The 19,708-nt window shown below is 44.0% G+C and overlaps 1 protein-coding gene across 2 annotated transcripts in view; it reads right to left on the bottom strand.

Annotated features, from left to right (window-relative positions):
- NELL1 (neural EGFL like 1) overlaps positions 1–19,708 on the bottom strand; it is a 310,625-nt gene that overhangs the window by 273,795 nt on the left and 17,122 nt on the right. For both annotated transcript variants that reach the window (XM_054390328.1, XM_054390329.1), the window contains exon 3: positions 8,663–8,813. In XM_054390328.1, the coding sequence (XP_054246303.1) occupies positions 8,663–8,813 (151 nt within the window). The remainder of the gene's footprint in view (positions 1–8,662; positions 8,814–19,708) is intronic.

Genomic DNA, 19,708 nt, shown 5'->3' with positions numbered 1-19,708 from the left:
TTATTACTGCTGATAGTTTTAGGGTGTTGGTTGTGTTCAGGGTAAGGAATATGGTGGTGGTTATTAGGGTACAGAGGTAGAAGGTTAAAAGGTTAATAGTCAAGCCATTCTGCTCCAATAGCCAACAAGATTCAATCAGTGTGTTCCAACAGCTGTTTGTCAGCAGCATGCTAATGCTTCAGAGAGACAACAATTGTCAGCCTAGTGTACATAAAACACCTGCTCTCAAGCAGGGAGCCACAGGATGGAAGGTAGCTCCTCAAGCACTAACTCCTCTTTCACAACACTTAAATCAATGGAAGATGTACAGAATAGAAGCGTCCTTCCTCACTCTCTTATTTTTGCATACCCCATGTGTAGAAGTAGGTGGATCCAATTCTATTTTTGTTTGCGTCTCTAAAGATCTTTTGTCAACATAAAAAAAGAAAGATGAAACAAAGCTCATCTGCTTGTTCCACTATGGGGGAAAAAAATAAACAAAAACCCAGGTGTGCAGATGCCTCACATATTTCACTTCAGCTCATTGAGAGAGATGGAAGTAAGGCTGGATTCTTTATATTCTCAGTACACCTTTCCAGTTTAGCAATTCTACATATAAATATTAATGAGGATGTGGCCTTTAGCCTAAAATAAAAAGGTTAATGGATATATGTGCAGAATTTTTACCTCTCCTCTTTGAGTACTAGGCATCTCAGAATCCAGTATGTGTATACACATCTTACAGGGAATAACCTGAAATGGAGCACGGAGTAAATCCAATCTTTCAGGCTTACAACTAGGGTCAGAAGTCACTTGCACAGGTTTCTTTTCATTAATTAGGTTTCAGTGTTTAATTTAACTAGCTTGTTACCCTTTTGTGGCTTTAATCAACCATACTGCAGCCTGGTGGCCTTCCAACTCTTATTTCTGAAGAAATAAGAGCTTTCTATCTACTCCTAAACATTCTGAGAAGCTGTTCATGGTGTCACTGAGGGCAAGTACTCAACAGTATACTAGAGTCCTGTGTCTGTCCCCCCACCAAAAACTGACTTGCTATGAGTGTGATACATTTATCAGAATTTTTATATCAACACAGCTTGCTGTCACACAGTGAGAGCCCAAGCTCCCCACTCAATAAATCCATTTCACCATAGCAGTATAATTAGCTTCAAGTTTCCAAATATTTGGCATGGCTTACATTTTCTGAAGTTGAGGCCCTAGAGAAAGGTTATAAGCAGTTAAAAAAAATAGAAAAAAAAATATTTTCAATGCTCCCAGTAAGAAAAATCTTCAAATCATTCATCTCATGACTGACTTTCTAGTCCTATCATGGTGGGATCTCCCATTTTGAAACACTTTTCACTCATGGATAGAAAGTTAGTGCTACTAAACGTGAAGCAAGTGGAGAAGACAGACATGGGACACCCAAAAAATATTAGGGAGGAATAAGCAGCTTGGCATTAAAGAAAAAAAAAAACCAGTTAATTTTTCATTCTCTTTAGTAACCAGGAAGAGTTGCAAAAGCAACAATGACTTCTTTGGGAAGGCAAGAGAGAGGAACAACACACAAGACTCAAAGACCTTGAAAAATGCACATAATGAGACCTTGAGGAGAAGGTCAATAAGGAGCACAATTTTCACATCAGTAAGAGAAGAAAATTTTACAGCAGCCAGTTGCTTTAAATTGTGTTTCAGAGTAGTCAGGAAATGATAGCACCTTTGGTGAAAGCCACTGTATCAAAGAGCATTAGCCTGGGTACCTGAACATCCTTGACAGATTTCTCCAGACACTGATTTTGACCAGCAGTGAGAAGCAACCATCAATATGCCTCCAACTCAAGAGGTTAAACAGCACAAAGACAATGCTGACTCCATCTAATTTATGTTCTTGGGCTTTGGACCATGCAAGGCCAGAGCAGATTAAGAGAAGGCAGACAACTTCGGATGCAATTGTACTAAATCACTGTTGATATAAGGACTCATGATGGTAGAGATTTTAAATATTTTGGTCTTTTCCAAGTGTTCTGGTGGTCTGAAGAGTCAAAGATCATAGAATCAGTCAGGGCTGGAAGGGACCACAAGGATCAGCCAGTTCCAACCCCCCTGCCATGGGCAGGGACACCTCACACTACATCAGGCTGGCCAGAGCCTCATCCAGCCTGGCCTTAAACACCTCCAGGGATGGAGCCTCAACCACCTCCCTGGACAACCCATTCCAGGTTCTCACCACTCTCACGGGGAAGAACTTCTTCCTCACATCCAGCCTGAATCTCCCCACTTCCAGCTTTATTCCATTCCCCCTAGTCCTGTCATTACCTGATATCCTAAAAAGTCCCTCCCCAGCTTTCTTGTAGCCTCCTTCAGATACTAGAAGGCTGCAATAAGGTCTCCTCAGAGCCTTCTCTTCTCCAGACTGAACAGCCCCAACTCTTTCAGTCTGTCCTCATAGGAGAGGTGCTCCAGCCCTCTGCTCATCCTTGTGGCCCTTCTCTGGACACATTCCAGCATGTCCATATCCCTCTTGTAATAAGACTGTGAGTAAAACATCACAAATATCTTCTAGGAAGAACTGGCTTGCATAATTCTCTAAAAAAGAAAACAATTTTTACCTTCTGCATCCCCAAGTGACCTGTTTGTCCCTCCTGTATTACATTTTGTTATATATACAATTTGGGGGAAAAACTATATAATCTTCATATTTACCACTGTGTTCCAGATACCTATGTAGACACTGCACTGTTCAATTAGACTTAAGTTGTGTTAATTAAGATTTACATTTTCCAAACATTAGGATCATGAAAATAAAGTCTTTGTCATCATTAGAGCTCATTCATTGAGAAATTAACAAATATGCATTTATCATGATTGTAGCATAACTTTTGCCTATCAAATGATGATATAAATTAAGAGCAAATCTCTAACTGTTGTGAAGTCTCCATTTAGCAGAGCAAAACAGCAGATCCAAACTAGTGACTTCATGAAAAGTTGTATTCCTCTTATTTTAACACTTTTGATTTCAGAATTCCATGTTACTGGAAAATAAAATCTTTGTAAAACTTACTAGAGAATTGAACTATAAACCAAGCAGTCTCTGTATTACTGCGTCATGGCAATCATCTCCATTACTTATACCATGAAAAAAATGTCTTTAAAACCAGTTATTCTGAGATACGGAACTTAGAATATATGTGTGTAGATATACACACCTCTCTTAGGGGCTTGAAATAAAACCTGTCAGCCATGTGGTGGTAGGGCCATTGCATGTCCCAGTGCAAATCCAGACAGGCCTTAAGATGTCTAGACAGGTCCCTTTCTCTCCCCTCCTTCCTGCCACAAAAACTGGGCAACGGGGGAAAAGGAACAAAGGGGACAGGCTCTTGCCTTCCTGGTAAAAAAGATGCTTATCTGGGGTGAGAGCACATAAGCTCCCCCAGATACAAGGTCCTTGCTTCTGCCTTTTATGGTCATAGCCTGGCAGAATGCTTTCCATTGGGCAGCCACACGGACCATGCCCCATGGACCAACTGACCTCTGGCATTTTGTATATGTACAAGTGGCTAGGCAGCCTCGCTCCAAAGCCTTGCTCAGGCCTCTCGAAGCCTCGCTCCAAAGCCTCGCTCAGGCCTCTCGAAGCCTCGCTCCAAAGCCTCGCTCAGGCCTCTCGAAGCCTCGCTCCAAAGCCTCGCTCAGGCCTCTCGAAGCCTCGCTCCGAAGCCTCGCTCAGGCCTCTCGAAGCCTCGCTCCGAAGCCTCGCTCAGGCCTCTCGAAGCCTCGCTCCGAAGCCTCGCTCAGGCCTCTCGAAGCCTCGCTCCGAAGCCTTGCTCAGGCCTCTCGAAGCCTCGCTCCGAAGCCTTGCTCAGGCCTCTCGAAGCCTCGCTCCAAAGCCTTGCTCAGGCCTCTCGAAGCCTCGCTCCAAAGCCTTGCTCAGGCCTCTCGAAGCCTCGCTCCAAAGCCTTGCTCAGGCCTCTCGAAGCCTCGCTCCAAAGCCTTGCTCAGGCCTCTCGAAGCCTCGCTCCAAAGCCTTGCTCAGGCCTCTCGAAGCCTCGCTCCAAAGCCTTGCTCAGGCCTCTCGAAGCCTCGCTCCAAAGCCTTGCTCAGGCCTCTCGAAGCCTCGCTCCAAAGCCTTGCTCAGGCCTCTCGAAGCCTCGCTCCAAAGCCTTGCTCAGGCCTCTCGAAGCCTCGCTCCAAAGCCTTGCTCAGGCCTCTCGAAGCCTCGCTCCAAAGCCTTGCTCAGGCCTCTCGAAGCCTCGCTCCAAAGCCTTGCTCAGGCCTCTCGAAGCCTCGCTCCAAAGCCTTGCTCAGGCCTCTCGAAGCCTCGCTCCAAAGCCTTGCTCAGGCCTCGAAGCCTCGCTCCAAGCCTGCTCGCTCCGAAGCCTCGCTCCAAAGCCTTGCTCAGGCCTCTCGAAGCCTCGCTCCAAAGCCTTGCTCAGGCCTCTCGAAGCCTCGCTCCAAAGCCTTGCTCAGGCCTCTCGAAGCCTCGCTCCAAAGCCTTGCTCAGGCCTCTCGAAGCCTCGCTCCAAAGCCTTGCTCAGGCCTCTCGAAGCCTCGCTCCAAAGCCTTGCTCAGGCCTCTCGAAGCCTCGCTCCAAAGCCTTGCTCAGGCCTCTCGAAGCCTCGCTCCAAAGCCTTGCTCAGGCCTCTCGAAGCCTCGCTCCAAAGCCTTGCTCAGGCCTCTCGAAGCCTCGCTCCAAAGCCTTGCTCAGGCCTCTCGAAGCCTCGCTCCAAAGCCTTGCTCAGGCCTCTCGAAGCCTCGCTCCAAAGCCTTGCTCAGGCCTCTCGAAGCCTCGCTCCAAAGCCTTGCTCAGGCCTCTCGAAGCCTCGCTCCAAAGCCTTGCTCAGGCCTCTCGAAGCCTCGCTCCAAAGCCTTGCTCAGGCCTCTCGAAGCCTCGCTCCAAAGCCTTGCTCAGGCCTCTCGAAGCCTCGCTCCAAAGCCTTGCTCAGGCCTCTCGAAGCCTCGCTCCAAAGCCTTGCTCAGGCCTCTCGAAGCCTCGCTCCAAAGCCTTGCTCAGGCCTCTCGAAGCCTCGCTCCAAAGCCTTGCTCAGGCCTCTCGAAGCCTCGCTCCAAAGCCTTGCTCAGGCTTCTCGAAGCCTCGCTTCAAAGCCTTGCTCAGGCGTGTTGAAGCCTCGCTTCAAAGCCTTGCTCAGGCGTGTTGAAGCCTCGCTCCAAAGCCTTGCTCAGGCTTGTTGAAGCCTCGCTCCAAGCCTTGCTCAAATCTGCTGAAGCCTTGCTCCAAGCCTTGCTCATGCTTGTTGAAGCCTTGCTCCAAGCCTTGCTTCAAGCCTTGTCGCCTCGAGTGTCTGGTCCAGAGCCTAGGATAAAGCCATGAGCCATACACGTGCAAGCCAGAGAAGTCAAGAGCCTAGACATCCAGAGTGGCCGAGCCACCAGAATGGTGGCGTGCCTCAGTTTACCCAGGGACCAGGCAAGCGCCTGTCACCAAGAGAGTCATTACCTGCCCGCCGTCCGCTGAAGCCAGACCAGCCTGTGACCGCGCGGTAAACCTTTCCTGCCGGCAATCTGCTGTGCTGCGCTGTACAAGAGCGCCCCTAAAGACAATGCAGCAGCAGCATCCCTTATATGGGTGAAACTAGCTGTGAGTAACTCATTCACTGCCCTTTGGGTTTAACAGTTTTTATTGAGTCTCCTCCCCATTGTAACCGAGCACTACCTGCTCTCAGGGACCTTCTTTTTCCAAGTTGTTGCCTCCTAATTTGCACAGAGTAGTTTTGTATTTGCCCTGACTGAGACTGCATAATCCTCTATAAATATATCTTCCAACTGATCCTTTAATGAGTTTTGGCATGTTTCATAATAAAGGGTTACTGTTTTATTAATACCCGTTTGCCATATCGTTTTATTAATTATTCCTGTGAGGGTAATTAATAAATACGCCTCCCCTCGACCACAACAAACCATTAAATCCTGTCCAACAAAATCTTGTCCAACAAAAAAAGGACATCTCCCATAAAGATACAACCGTGGTCCCAAGGTGCTGTTAACCTCTTGCATGTTCTGAAGTCTTGAACTTTTAACTTTGCTACTTTGGGTATGCTGGCAAGTTAAAAAACATTATGTCACTAGCTGCAATATCTCCAGTTTTGTGCATATGGGAAGAGTTCTTGGCTTTTCCATAGTCAAAAACTATGCTGGTTAGGTAATAAATGTAACCTTACACTCACTCCCAAAGGTTTTAGTCATGCTGAAACATAAGGATGTTTCTTCCTGTTCTCTTTGCATTGTCTGTTTTCATAGACACATGGAAGGTTGAAAAAAAAGCTTGACAAAGGAAAATGTGTCACCAGCACAGGACCGTGATAATGATGAAAAGCTTAGCAGGAGTGACAATGTTTAAAAGGCTTCCCCTGTGTAAAGGGCCTGCACCCATTTCAGTTCACACAAAACTAAAGACTAAAGTGACCTGAACAGTTTGAGCAAAATAAACATCAAGCTGAAACTTCTGTTTCTACATCCATCATAATGTAAGCAGGGTTCTCTTCAGTAAGACCCCAAATATTTGCTCTCTACTGCTCATCAATATTAAAAAGTATTTTCTCCACTGTCATCCTCTTTATTAATTTCTGCTATCACAGACCTAAGAGTTTGAAAGCACTGTCTTTATCAAGGTCCAAGTAACAACCTCAGGAACTAAGGAAACAAACAGTGACTCTGTTTCAAGTGATACACAACAAAGCCAGAAAAGAAAGATAATTGCAGTAATCCATCTGGCAGCCAGAATGTAACAGCAGTCATTAGCAACACTGGACATGCCCATTACATAGAGCTACACACACTGAAACTACCTTGGCTACTACACACAACTACAAAGGTTTAAGTGGCACTAGCAGCCAATCCTTCAACTACACATATTTTTAAATGGATGTCTATTAATTTGAAATACAAAGATAAGCTCAGTGCCAGGAAGGACATCAGTAGTGCATTTTGTTCAGTGAAGATTACTCCTGCATAGAACATCTCTCTACAAGCCTCTGTCTATGCCTGTCAAGATAGAGGAGCTAAGTAGCTAAACCTAGAAGAGGCTGTATCTAAAAATCCACTGCATAATCATCACTGCCCATGTAGTCTGACCTTGAATTTTGCCAAGTGCACGTGTGCATCCCTACATGTGACACTGGCCCTCTGTCAATGGCTCTCCTCAATGTCCTCTTTCTCAAATAAAAAAAAAAAAATTAAAAAAAGGTAAATTAGAAATTCCTCAGCATGGCAAACTGATCCTCCTAACCCTGGCCTCAGAAAGGACTTCAAGGTTCCTCTGGTCCCATGTTTCTTGGGAAAGCCATGGATTAAGTCATTGCCTTCTCTTTCATATACTTTCTCAAAAAAAAAAAAAAAAGAAATTGGGCTAACAGCTGTGTACCATGTATACAATTAATGCAATTAAATACCAATAGGAATTCTATTCCCTTTAAAAATAAAAAGCTGCAGAATGATTGCTGTTAGCTTTGAAATGGGAGCAACCGATGAACATCCTACTACTTGTATGAAAACAGAAAGTCAGATTAGGTACAAAAGTCCTTAAACCCTAAGAAATTATGAAAAAAAAGCACTCAAAACGTTACAAGCAGGGTATTGTTTGTCACAACACACACTTCACAACACCAAAACCTCACTGGGTGATAATGCAAGGCACAATTATTTCTTTTTTTTTTTTTTAATGATGATGACTGCCACTCTAAAAGCTAATGAAAGAAACCTCTTGTCCTCCTACACTGATAACAGAAGAGACACAAACATGAAATAAGAATATACTGTACTTATGGCAGGAGGAAAACATACACATCACCACACAGAAGCAGAAGCAGCTTTATTGCTGAATCACAGAATTGTAAGGGTTGGAAGAGACCACAAGGACCATCCAGTTCCAATCCCCTTGCCATGGGCAGGGACATTTTCCACTAGATCAGGTTGCTCAGAGCCACATCCAGCTTGGCCTTAAAAAATTCCAGGGATGAGGCTTCCACCACCTCTTTTAGGCAACCTGTTCAAGTGTCTTATCACCCTTACGGTGAAGAACTTCTTCCCAATGTCTAATCTAAATCTCCCCTCTTCTAGCTTGCATCCGTTCCCCCCAGTCCTATCACTACCTGACACCCTAAAAAGTCTCTCCCCAGCTTTCTTGTAGGGCCCCTTCAGATAGTAGAAGGCCACAATAAGGTCTCCTCAGAGCCTTCTCTTCTCCAAACTGAACAACCCCAACTCTCTCACATCCTGCCCTCACAGGAGAGGTGCTCCAGCCCTCTCAAAAAGAAGGCATTTTAAAATGTTATAAACCATAGAAAACATGTAAGTTTAACTTTTAGAAGAAGGCAAACTCCAGAATGCATATGAAACACCAGTAAGAGAAATTGCATTACAAGGTTTGTAGCTTCCAAAGCCCGCCATGTCTACACTACACTGCTTTTGACCCTCCTGCTGAAGTTAATTTATTTTACAGACTAGGATACATGAATCATGCATTCCTCCCAGCACAAAAAAATTAAAAAAAAAAAAAAAAAAAAAACACCACAGGAAAAAAAAAAAAAGAAAATGGAAAACTCAGCAGAAAGGCTTTAACTTGCACGTCAGATTCTGTATCTACCATTTCAGCATGCTTTCAAAATGGAGCACTGAGCACTTGGAATCTTTTATATTGTTGTGGTACAAGAGAGAAACATTTTCCTCTTACCTGTGCTCTAGGTCTCGGATGGACACTATAACTCCAGAAGTTGATGCCTTCTGTTGCAGGGTGGCCAAGAACGTGAACTCACTTTTATTGCGGAAGAGCTGAATTAGCTTCTCGCTCACGTGGGGCGCTGCGTGGATTTCTCTTTCTGTGTCTGGGAAGTTCATTTCAAAAAGAGGAAGAGAAGGAAACGAGAGTACAGTAAAAATGCTAATCCAGAAAGATTCAGATTTCGTTTTTCGTTTTCCCATCGGCGTTTTTCATTTTTGAGAACCCTCTACCACGCTCCCCTACTGCTGCACCTGCTCAGAGAAGAAACCCAAGTGCCCTCTCTGTCAGCACAGCCACTTGTCACTTTGACAAGTTCACAACTGGTCAGCTACTGATTTTCTGAGAGAATTTTTGACAGGATGCTGAGCCGTTTGTGTCTGCTGTGAGCAGATTAAGTTGCTGTAAATAAGGTGTGCTGCAGTCAGATAAATCAGCTCCTAAATTCTGAGAAATCTCAGCCGCTGCCTCTCCCAGCACAATTCACCAAGCTCCAATTTCAGTCTTTACCACCGACTCCGCTACCACCTCTCCATCCATACATCAGAGGAAACCTGTCCTTGCCCTGCGTAAGGCAGAGATGTATTATTCCTAATAATGCTATATGGCTGTGCTTCTGCCTGGGAAATAAATACAGGACACACTTGCAACCCACCATCCTTTCAGGGATTTCTCAGTTTGAACAAGCAAAGCGTGACAGCTCATACAATATTTATTAAACCACAGCCTGACCAGGCAGATGCAGAAACACTTCAGCCTCACTAATTCTGCTGATGTCCAAGCAACCACATGCCTTCTCAGCTTGATCTCCTAAGATTCAAATGTGCCATCTCCCACCACATTCATTTTCATCTCCTGCTTTTATTCACAATATATCATCACTAGAGAGGCAGTTAAGGACAAAAGGGAGAAATCACGGCATTTCACCTCCCCACCCCTTGCCATGTCTCTCATGCTGGGCCTTTGTCACACATTTGCAAGACCTGTGCCACTTGTGGTTCCTGGATGTCACAACCATTTAGAAGCCCAGTGAGCTTCTTGTCCAAAGGTTTACTTTGAAGCCAGAAATGCTGGCACAAATTCTCAGCTGGCAGAAAACCATAGAGGAACTGTACTGAATCCTGAGAATCCGGCCCAGCATGAGTGCTGTAACACACAAAGGAGTGATGGGATTTACAATTCAGAATTTCACTGCAGGAAAAAAAAGAAAAGAGGGAAAAAAAAAAAAACAGGAAAAAAATATTGTGTCATTAAATGAGGCTTTGCAGACAGAAAGAGGAGAGGCTGGCTTGAGAAACAACCTGAAACTCAAAAACACGACTACTGAGGGAATGCCATGGACTGAAACCAAACTCCAAGGAAAAAGTATTCAAGCATGTTTTGTAATTGGGTGTCTCAGTTTTTCCTGTGCAACTTAAAGCCCTCCAAATGAGCCTACACACTCAGAATCCCAAACACCCTTGCACTCTGAACAGTTCACCTATGAAATGTGCTGCATATTAGACAGCAAAAATAATGTTAGCATTTAAAAATCTTTGCCAGAGGCTCAAATTCACCTGAAAAATAAATATAATGCCTGCTTTACAGCATCAAACTATTGGTTTGCCCAACATCACTTTTATCATAGCACAGGAAAAAAAATCTTCAAAGAACAAAAAAAATCATTTCCACCTGCCATGAGAAAAGGGAACAGAGGAATAAACAACCCAGCACAGAACACCTGATCATGATTTATCTGTAAGATTCCATTATCTTTATCATTACCTTCTCCTAGTAAGTGTTATTACTGGTCCTAAATGTTATCTAGTTTATTTTTAAAAAGCTGAAGATGATGCAGGAGACACAAACCTATGCAGCCCATACACCATTAAATTCTCCAGTACCCAGTTTGCTCTACAGACAAGGCAATTCATTGGTACTGAGTTCCAAGGTACAATTAAGACTCAGAGATAAAATGTCCAAGAAGTGAGAGGGAGATAATTATCCTTGTTTTGAAGGTTAAGAACCTTAGTATCTCAATATTTTTTTTTTTGGCTTAAAGGTGCCACAATTGCCAGAAATCACACATCCCTTAGCAAAGCTTTCAACAATTCTTCCACATGAAAGCATAGGCAGTGTTGCCAGTGGGACATGTGTGCTAAAACTTCAGTCACACCTGGCAAACTCCAACATTTTGTCTCTATAGAAGAGCCAAGACATAAAGGCACATCCCATCATCTATCCACCAAATTTTGTACAAAGCCAAAGGTCACAATCATGAATAAATAACCAATGCACTGAATGCTTCAGCTAGAAACATACTTCTTTGTAGTCACGATGTGATGGTTTAAAACTGTCTTTTTAATTTTTCTTCTCAAAGTTCAAGCAGAGAAAGCTAAAGAATCTAAATAAGTCAGTATTGGGTGTAAGAAAGCAATGGAGCAGATTCTCCTGGAGGCACTACTGAGAGAGAAGAATAGTGAAGAGGTGATTGGGTACAGTCAGCATGGGTTTACCAAGGGCAAATCCTGCCTGACAAACCTGGTGGCCTTCTATGAACAGGTCACAACATGAATAGATGAGGGGCGAGCAACTGATGGCATTGACCTGGACCTGAGCAAAGCCTTTGACACTGTCCCACACCACAGCCTGGTCTCCAAACTGGTGACACATGGGTTTGATGGGTGGACCACAAGATGGATAAAGAACTGGCTTGATGGCTGCACCCAAAGAGTGGCTGTCAATGGCTCCATGTCCCAGTGGAGGCCAGGGACAAGTGGAGTCCCTCAGGGATCAGTCCTGGGACCAGTCTTGTTCAACATCTTTGTTGGTGACATGGACAGTGGCATTGAGTGCACCCTCAGCAAGTTTGCTGATGACACCAAGCTGTGTAGTGCAGCAGACAGGCTGGAGGGAAGGGATCCATCCAGAGGGACCTGGGCAGGCTGGAGGGAAGGGATCCATCCAGAGGGACCTGGGCAGGCTGCAGAGCTGGGCACAAGCCAACCTCATGTGGTTCAACAAGACCAAGTGCAGGGTCCTGCATCTGGATCGAGGCAATCCCAAGCACAAATCCAGGCTGGGCAAGGACTGCCTGGAAAGCAGCCCTGAGGAGAGGGACTTGGGAGTGCTGGGGGATGAGAAGCTCAACAGGAGCTGTCAGTGTGCACTTGCAGCCCAGAAAGCCAACCAGAGCCTGGGCTGCAGCAAGAGAAGTGTGGCCAGCAGGTCAAGGGAGGTGATTCTCTCCCTCTGCACTGGTGAGACCCCACCTGGAGTACTGCATTCAGGTCTGGAGCCTCTGTTGCAAGAGGGATATGGACATGCTGGAGGTTGTCCAGAGAAGGGCCACAAGGATGATCAGAGGGCTGGAGCACCTCTCCTATGAGGACAGACTGAAAGAGTTGGGGCTGTTCAGTCTGGAGAAGAGAAGGCTCTGAGGTGACCTTCTGGTGGCCTTCCAGTATCTGAAGGAGGCTACAAGAAAGCTGGGGAGGGACTTTTTAGGATATCAGGTAGGGGGAATGGAATAAAGCTGGAAGTGGGGAGATTCAGGCTGGACATAAGGAAGAAGTTCTTCCCCATGAGAGTGGTGAGAGCCTGGAATGGGTTGCCCAGGGAGGTGGTTGAAGCCCCATCCCTGGAGGTGTTTGCAGCCAGGCTGGATGAGGCTCTGGCCAGCCTGATGCAGTGTGAGGTGTCCCTGCCCATGGCAGGGGGGTTGGAACTGGCTGATCCTTGTGGTCCCTTCCAACCCTGACTGATTCTATGATAATAATGATTGTTCTAAACACTTCCATTGGATGGATAGAAATGTTTAAGAACCACTATCAAAACAAAGTTGAGGAAGTCGGAGTCGGAGCTCTTGACTTGCTTGCTGGGCTGTCTGGCTGCTGCTGCTTCTCTCCTGGCTGAAGATAACACACTAACCTTGGGGAGCTAAGCTAACAGCCTCTGCCTCTTAACTCTCTGCTTTCTGCCGGGGGTCTGGGGGGAGGCAGCCCCTGGGAGAGAGGCCCCTTGGGAAAGGCCCCTTTGGGGGGAAGCAAAGGGAGCTTGATTGTGCTTTTCTGCTGATTGCATATATTTGTAAATGTTGTCAATTGTGTCTATTTGTACATATCCATTGCATTTCATCATAGATTGCAGATTTTCTTGTAAATACAGCTTGCATTTGCTATCTAGACTGAGCTAGCCTGGTTATTGTCAGTGGGGGGGGATTTCAGCTCTCACACTGATACACACGAGCACACCAAAACCACATCCAACACCTTATAGTCATTCTCTGTTGATTAAAACCAGTTCAGACCCAATTTCTGAAATTCCAGAAAATTGGATTCAAACTACTAGATGACAAACAGTACTTGTGTACTACTCTGCAACACTATTCTAGTGTAATTCATACAAAGGAAGATTGATAACTTGGCTTTCCAAAAATCAACACACATCAAAGTATGCTGCTATTTATTTGGAGAAGGTCTACTCATTACCAGTGCCTCAGACACCCACCACCACTATACAACTGAAAAATGTCCTTACAGATGCAGGAATGTCTACAGAAATGCTGTTCTCAACTCAACCTCACCAACAATGGCACCAAGATGGCAAAAGTCCAGCCTTCAGCTAGACTCATAAAGCTGAGGAGCCCAGCGAGGCTCATGGGGATCCAGAAGGCACATCATGTAGCGTTTTGAAGATGAGCCTGTCAGGGTGATGACCACAGTCTTGGGCTCACAACCTGAGGCCTGACTACTGGGAAGGAGCCACATGCTGCCTCCCTGAAGGCATGGCCCAGCCAGCCCTGCATCACCTCAGCCCCATGGGGCAGCCTGCCCACCCCTCTCCGGCAGTGTCCTTCCTCACACCACGCAATCGCTGGGCATGGCACCTGTTTGTGTGCAGAAGGTAGCATACAAATGAACTGGCAGTATGATCCACTTAGAGTAAGAGCCTTCTATTTTCAGGTTGATTTTCACACTTCAAAAGAAAAAAAAAAATAAAAAGAAAGAACGAAAAGAAAAATTGAGAATACATACACCTCCTCACCACAGGTGCCTGAAAGGGAAAATACTCTTTATGCTCTCCATAAAAATAACTGTCTGCTTGTAATGAAATGTCATATTTCCTCCATAATATAGAACAATATAGGTTTATACAGTAATCTTCAGTGAAACATCACTGCACACTTGAATGATAATGCAATCTCAGCAAAAAAAGAAGTAAACAAACATAGATATGACTTTCATATGTCCTTCTATGTGATTATAGTTTCTTAATTTGAAATACTGACTGTTTGGAGGGGTTTTTTTTAAACATACCTGACTGTTTCTAAAACTAAGCAAGCCAAAAAAAAATTTGCAAGTGTATACAATTATCTCAAAATCAACAGATACAAATCTCAGAACATCAAGTGAAGGCAACTTTCTACCCTCAGCAAAAGAGAGAAGCAGGAAGTACACCTGGGTCTGAGAGAGAGCACTTGTTGCTTGATTTTAATGCCTTTTTTTTTTTTTAAAGCCACAAGTCCAAGGAAGAAAAAAATCAAACACAAAGCAATGGTGCAGTTTGCCACTGCCCTCCCACATTTCCCTGCCTGATGCTAGCACTCCAGTTCCCAAGGACACCACCTTGCCATCTCCTGGCTGCCCTGTCCTGCATGAGAGCACTCAGCCCCTGTGAAGCACAGCCTTACCAAACCAAAAAGAGCTACCAGAAGAACCAACATCCAGGGCTAACCTTACACAGGGGATCAGCAGCATGACTCCAGCCAGGATCTGCAAAGGAACAGCACAGCACGCTGCCTGGCTGCAACAAGCTCTTACACACTCAGCCACTTTGGTAAATTTTACCTGCAGCTGCAATTACTCACAATACTCACTTTCAGGACCTTCAAAATAAGACTCAGAATTTTATTTTAGCATGGGGTTGGTTTCACTTCATCAGAAGACCAGTCCAGGTGAATGGTCATGGTGCTCCGGGGCCAGTGATGTCAGGGCAAGCATTACCCTGTACGTGTGAAAAGTACTGGTACTTTGGGTCATTCTAACCCTCATGACAAATGGAATTAAGAAGGTACAATAACTCAGGATTACAAACATGACTGAGGCCCTCAAGTCATGCCTATCTGTGTGGATCCACTGGTCAATGCATTACCAGCTCTGGCAACTGAAAATTAAAATCTCAGGCTTTTGCCACTTATAGCTCAGGATATATCAGAAGCCCCAAATAAAAGAAAGGGAGAAGCTTCATTAGAAACAGTATAAGAAAGCTGTTACCACACAGAAGCGGGCAAAATGAGTTAGACAAAGAAAAGCATCATGCTAGGAAAGCAGGCATAATTCTTGTCATTTACTTTGATGACAGTGTCCACAAGTCATGGTACTAAGGGAGCTATTCCATTTGGCCTGGAATTTTAAATGGTGGAAAACATGCACCAGTTCTTACAAGCTGAATCCCAATCCATCTAGAAAAGGATTTTTCTTTAACAGGAAAAATACTAAAATTCAGTTCTAAATCAAGCCATGGTTTCTAAAGCAATAGATAGGTTTCATCATCCACTAGCCTGCTTGAATACCTATTCCTTTTATTTCCTTGCTTTGGTAGAGGACATACTGCAGAACATGTTACTTAATTGGTACCTTCAATCATCTTGAAGCAATGTGTTTCAACTTGCTTTCAGGAGAACCTCTGTACAGTCATTGTGGACAAGCAAGTAGAAATTAACTGTACAACAAGACAGAATCTGGATTTCAGCTACAGCAATTTAAGAAGTGAATATTGCAGCATACGTTGCTTTTATATTGCTATGGGCAAAATCCAGTAAAACTGAAACCTCTATCATAAACAAACAAACAGTGCCTCCATTTTTTTAAGTCATCAGTTATCCAAAAAGGGAGCTGAGAGTAGGAGGAGGATCCAAAACAAGCAGCTCTCAGCGTAGAGAATTTCTAAACGCTGCTCAGAATGGAAGCATACAACAGCATCATAAAACCCTTCCTGCTCACTGAAGGGAGATGCTTTACCAAAGTCTCCAAGTCCAAGTGGGATCCAGTGCACTAGTGGTGATAGACGTCCACTCTTCCCTGCTCCTCTTGAGTCCACTCCAGTCTAACGGATCTGGAAGTTCACAGAAGGATGCTAACACCAACCATGAGGATCTTCTCCCAAACAAAAGGTCCTTTCACTGCCAGGCAGGGAAACACTCAGGATACTTGTCCCTCCCTGCCTAACAAGGGCAGAATATAGTTATCTGCAAATAGCATATTTTATTTTAAGCTGTGAGGAGCAAATTCACACCATTTTCTCCTTATATGCAAACAAAACCAGACTTTGTAACATGCTCCTGTCATGGGAACAGGCACAGAGCCAGGTGTATCCCTCAGAGCACTTTTGGTGCTTAACTAGGCTACTGGCACTAAGGCTCAAGACAGCCCACAGGAACCCATCAGCCAAGTTGCACCACACCCAGACACCACTTAAGCACAGACCCAAATTCATCCACCCCACCTGCCACTTGTCTACATTGCTTCCAAGCCAGGCTAAAGCATAGGTTTCAGCAGGCTGTGAGCTACTGCCACAGAAAAATAACTGCAGCCTTACATTAAGGTGCTAAGCAAGCACTATGCTGATCTCTGGGGACCCCTGCACTGCAACTGTGGTGACCACTAACACCTGTCTGATCTGCCAGCAACCCAGAGAGAGGGGTGAACACACCTCACCCTTCTCTTAAAAGCTATCCTGCCAGGGATGACCAAAGAGGGCACAATGTTTTCTCGGGAGCACATCTCTGCTTCTAGGTATTCTCACCAGCACAAAAAGCCATTGTAAACGTTTTTGCCTTGCTGGCTCCACTCGGAGTTGGTAATAAACAGTGGGAAATCATGTTCTAACTGCACAGCTTTCTGAATTATGAGTATTCATTATAAATCACTTTTTTTTTTTTACACGTTGCTTCAAACACCATTTCCTAAGAATAAGACCCGTCTGCAGTGAAATGCTTGGTGATTTTAATATGCAAGCCTCCTACAGAGATGATGTCTCATTTTAATTATTGTTTCGGTTTAATGGGTTTTCATTAAATTAGAGGATGGAGCAATTACCAGGGTGAATAGCTAATGTTACAAAGGTAAGTTCCCATGACTATACAGCAAAAGCACTTCTGCTAGAGAAGGTGGGAAAACAGTGTAGTTCCATGTAAACTCTCCTTTTGCATGGTGCCAAGCTACCCTGGCAGGAACTGTTCATATATTGCTGCCATTCCCATATGCATGTTTGTAAACTAGTTTACAACTAGGTCTCTCCCAACAAATTTAATCTAGCATTTAAAATTATATATATATATACACACACACATATATATTTCGTTCCTTTCAGGAGGCCACTGCAAATCCAATCCTAAAACTCCAGATGCCTGGGACAGCAGAATTTTGAGTCACTGAAGAAATCAAACAGAGACTACTTATCAAATCCCATTTTTCTCCCCAACCAATAATTTAGTGGATTCAGTGGCTTAATGTCAGACTCATCACTTCTTGAAAATTGGCCTGACTCGAGCACTAGCTAGAATGACCACACTCATGTTAATTAAGTAGCTGTCAGAGAATCTAAAAGTCCTTTGTTTGCTTTATCAGCATTTCAAACTGAGCCATGGAAATTGAGTCCTATGGAACAGAGCAGCAGATACCACACAGGACTTGGAAATGAACACATGCCAAGAAAGAAGGTGGCCACCTCTGCTTCTCAAGCCCCAGCCAGCAAAAGGTGCCCAAAGTGACAGAGGAAAAATGGGGCCACAAAGCTGTAGCAAAGCCTGTGCTGAGAAACTGCTGCATGAGGGTAACACATTTCCAGGGCCCTTCCTTGTCTTTTCCACCCAAATGGAGAGAACAACCAAGAAAAGCGATGGAGTCTTCTCTCCAGCAGCAGAAGGATGAGCAGCAGGTCTGGGCACACACACAGCACGACTGACAGTCTTTAAACCATTTGGCCATTATGGAGCAGAACCAGAAAGCTGGAGTGAGCCAAAGAGCTTTGCAACAAGCCTCCTGCCTGGAACGGCGGCTGCCTTGCTGAGGCTACATATCACCTGTTATCCAAGGCAGCCACTTCAACTTCTTTCCAATATTTTAAGCAGCTACTGAGCTCAGGCTCGCCTTCTCAAGTAGGCTCTGTTGTTTCCTCATGGGACTCATGCTGAAAGCAAGACTATTTACAAACGGTTGATCCCTTCAATTAAATGCATGGTAGAAACGCTCCAGAAGTTACGCTACCACTAAAAGCAGATAATCTGCTCTTAAATCACGTGAGTTAATCAAATTACATGTGGCGTTGGTTAATTAGTTCAGGAGTCACTGATTACAACATCTTCTCCAGCATTTATCTACACTAGATAAGGTATCACACCCCTGTGGCTTTAAAGATTGTTATTTGCAAATTTGGAAAATAACAACATGTTGACAGAAGAGAGCATGGAGTACACCAGCAACACTCAGCTTTGAACAGAGCCAGTGGCAATGTGTGCAACGTTGGGACAAAGCAGTAAACTGCTAAGAATCAATCAGCACCATAGGCTGTCCACTTGAAAGGACTGTCCACTTCAGGGGTCTATTTTTAGAGTAAATTAAATGCTAATGTGACACAAAATAATGAGTCACCTGAAAACACTCTTCCTGTCCTGGCTTCCTGCAGAAGCAAGCTAAGCAATTCTTTTCCCTCCCTGTCTACAAAACATTTTCAGGTATGCTTCAAAGTCACAGACCCCAAAACCACAAAACTACTTTTAAAACCAGCTAACATATACTGAACTTGACAACACCAACATGTTCTTCAGCAACATTTCTTCAAAAGAAACTTTTGAACCAGAAGTGGTATCAGAAGGTAAGAAGCATCCAGAACTAAAAATCAGATATAGAAGTTCTGCAGATAACTACTAATTGTAGTTTGGACTTACTTCCTCCCACTATAACCCTTAATGTGTTTGGAATATAGAAACAAAATTTAAGCTTTTTCAATAGAGCAATCAGAGAGATTGAGCCATTTGTAAACTTAAGCAATATGCAATAATTCCAATTTCTCATTGAGCACTCTTCCTTCTTGCAGGTAAAAATAAATGCTGCTCATACTTTCTGACAACAGCATTAAAAATAAGTAGTAACAGCAAATACTTCTGAAGCGCTTTAGGATTCCTAAGTTTAAAATGAGTATGACAGACACAGCCAACAAGTAACCCATAACCTGGATTTTTCAAAGATATTTTAAGTATCACATCTCACTGAAATAGGACAGAAGCTGAATGTCTGAGTGTCTTGAAATCCCAGTCTGTCTTCAGGGAGGTCACACAGAAATTGGAATTCGCCTCGCTGGTGAAAACCTGCGCTCTCAAACACGTCAATCAAAATCTTAGTTTCAAACAGTTCATTAACAGGAAAGGTTCAGCAAAACAGAAACATCTGACTGGGTTTCTCCACTTGCAGAGAGAGGTTACAATGCCTAACGCTCCTTTACGGCAGCTAACAGACCTGGCTACACCTACATAAAGGTTTTAATTTCCAGCCCAGTAAAGCCTTTCATCACATGAATAATCCAACTAAAGGTAATGAAATTATCCATAAAGTTCAGAGCAAGCATATGCTGAAAGTGCTCCCTTGGTTCAAAACCTCCCAATGCCTTGACACTCTAAATAGTTTTTTAATTACTTTTAAAGCAGTCAGCTCATTTGTTACTAAAATCTTATGGTTTTTCTTTATCCTCTGTATATGATTTGTACAAGCATTAAGCAAATGTTTTTCAGGACCTAATGCACCCTTCTGTTTTCTTTCTCTTGGAAAAAATCACTCCCGTGGTATTGCTAAAGCAAATCAAATCCTGGGTGTCTGTTTTATTTATCAACTGCATGATAATAGCATGAGGCATAATACATTTGTCAAAGCCCTTCTCTACTGAAGTATAATTTCTGCTGTCAGCCTCTTTATGTTTATATTCAATATCCTAGTTGTCTTTGTTTCTTGGAACACATCTAAGCAC

The sequence above is a fragment of the Indicator indicator genome, chromosome 21 (assembly GCF_027791375.1).
Source record: "Indicator indicator isolate 239-I01 chromosome 21, UM_Iind_1.1, whole genome shotgun sequence".
Taxonomy (NCBI): Eukaryota; Metazoa; Chordata; class Aves; order Piciformes; family Indicatoridae; genus Indicator; species Indicator indicator.
The sequence above is the reverse complement of the archived record's forward strand: the minus strand, read 5'-3'. Positions and strand labels throughout refer to the sequence as shown.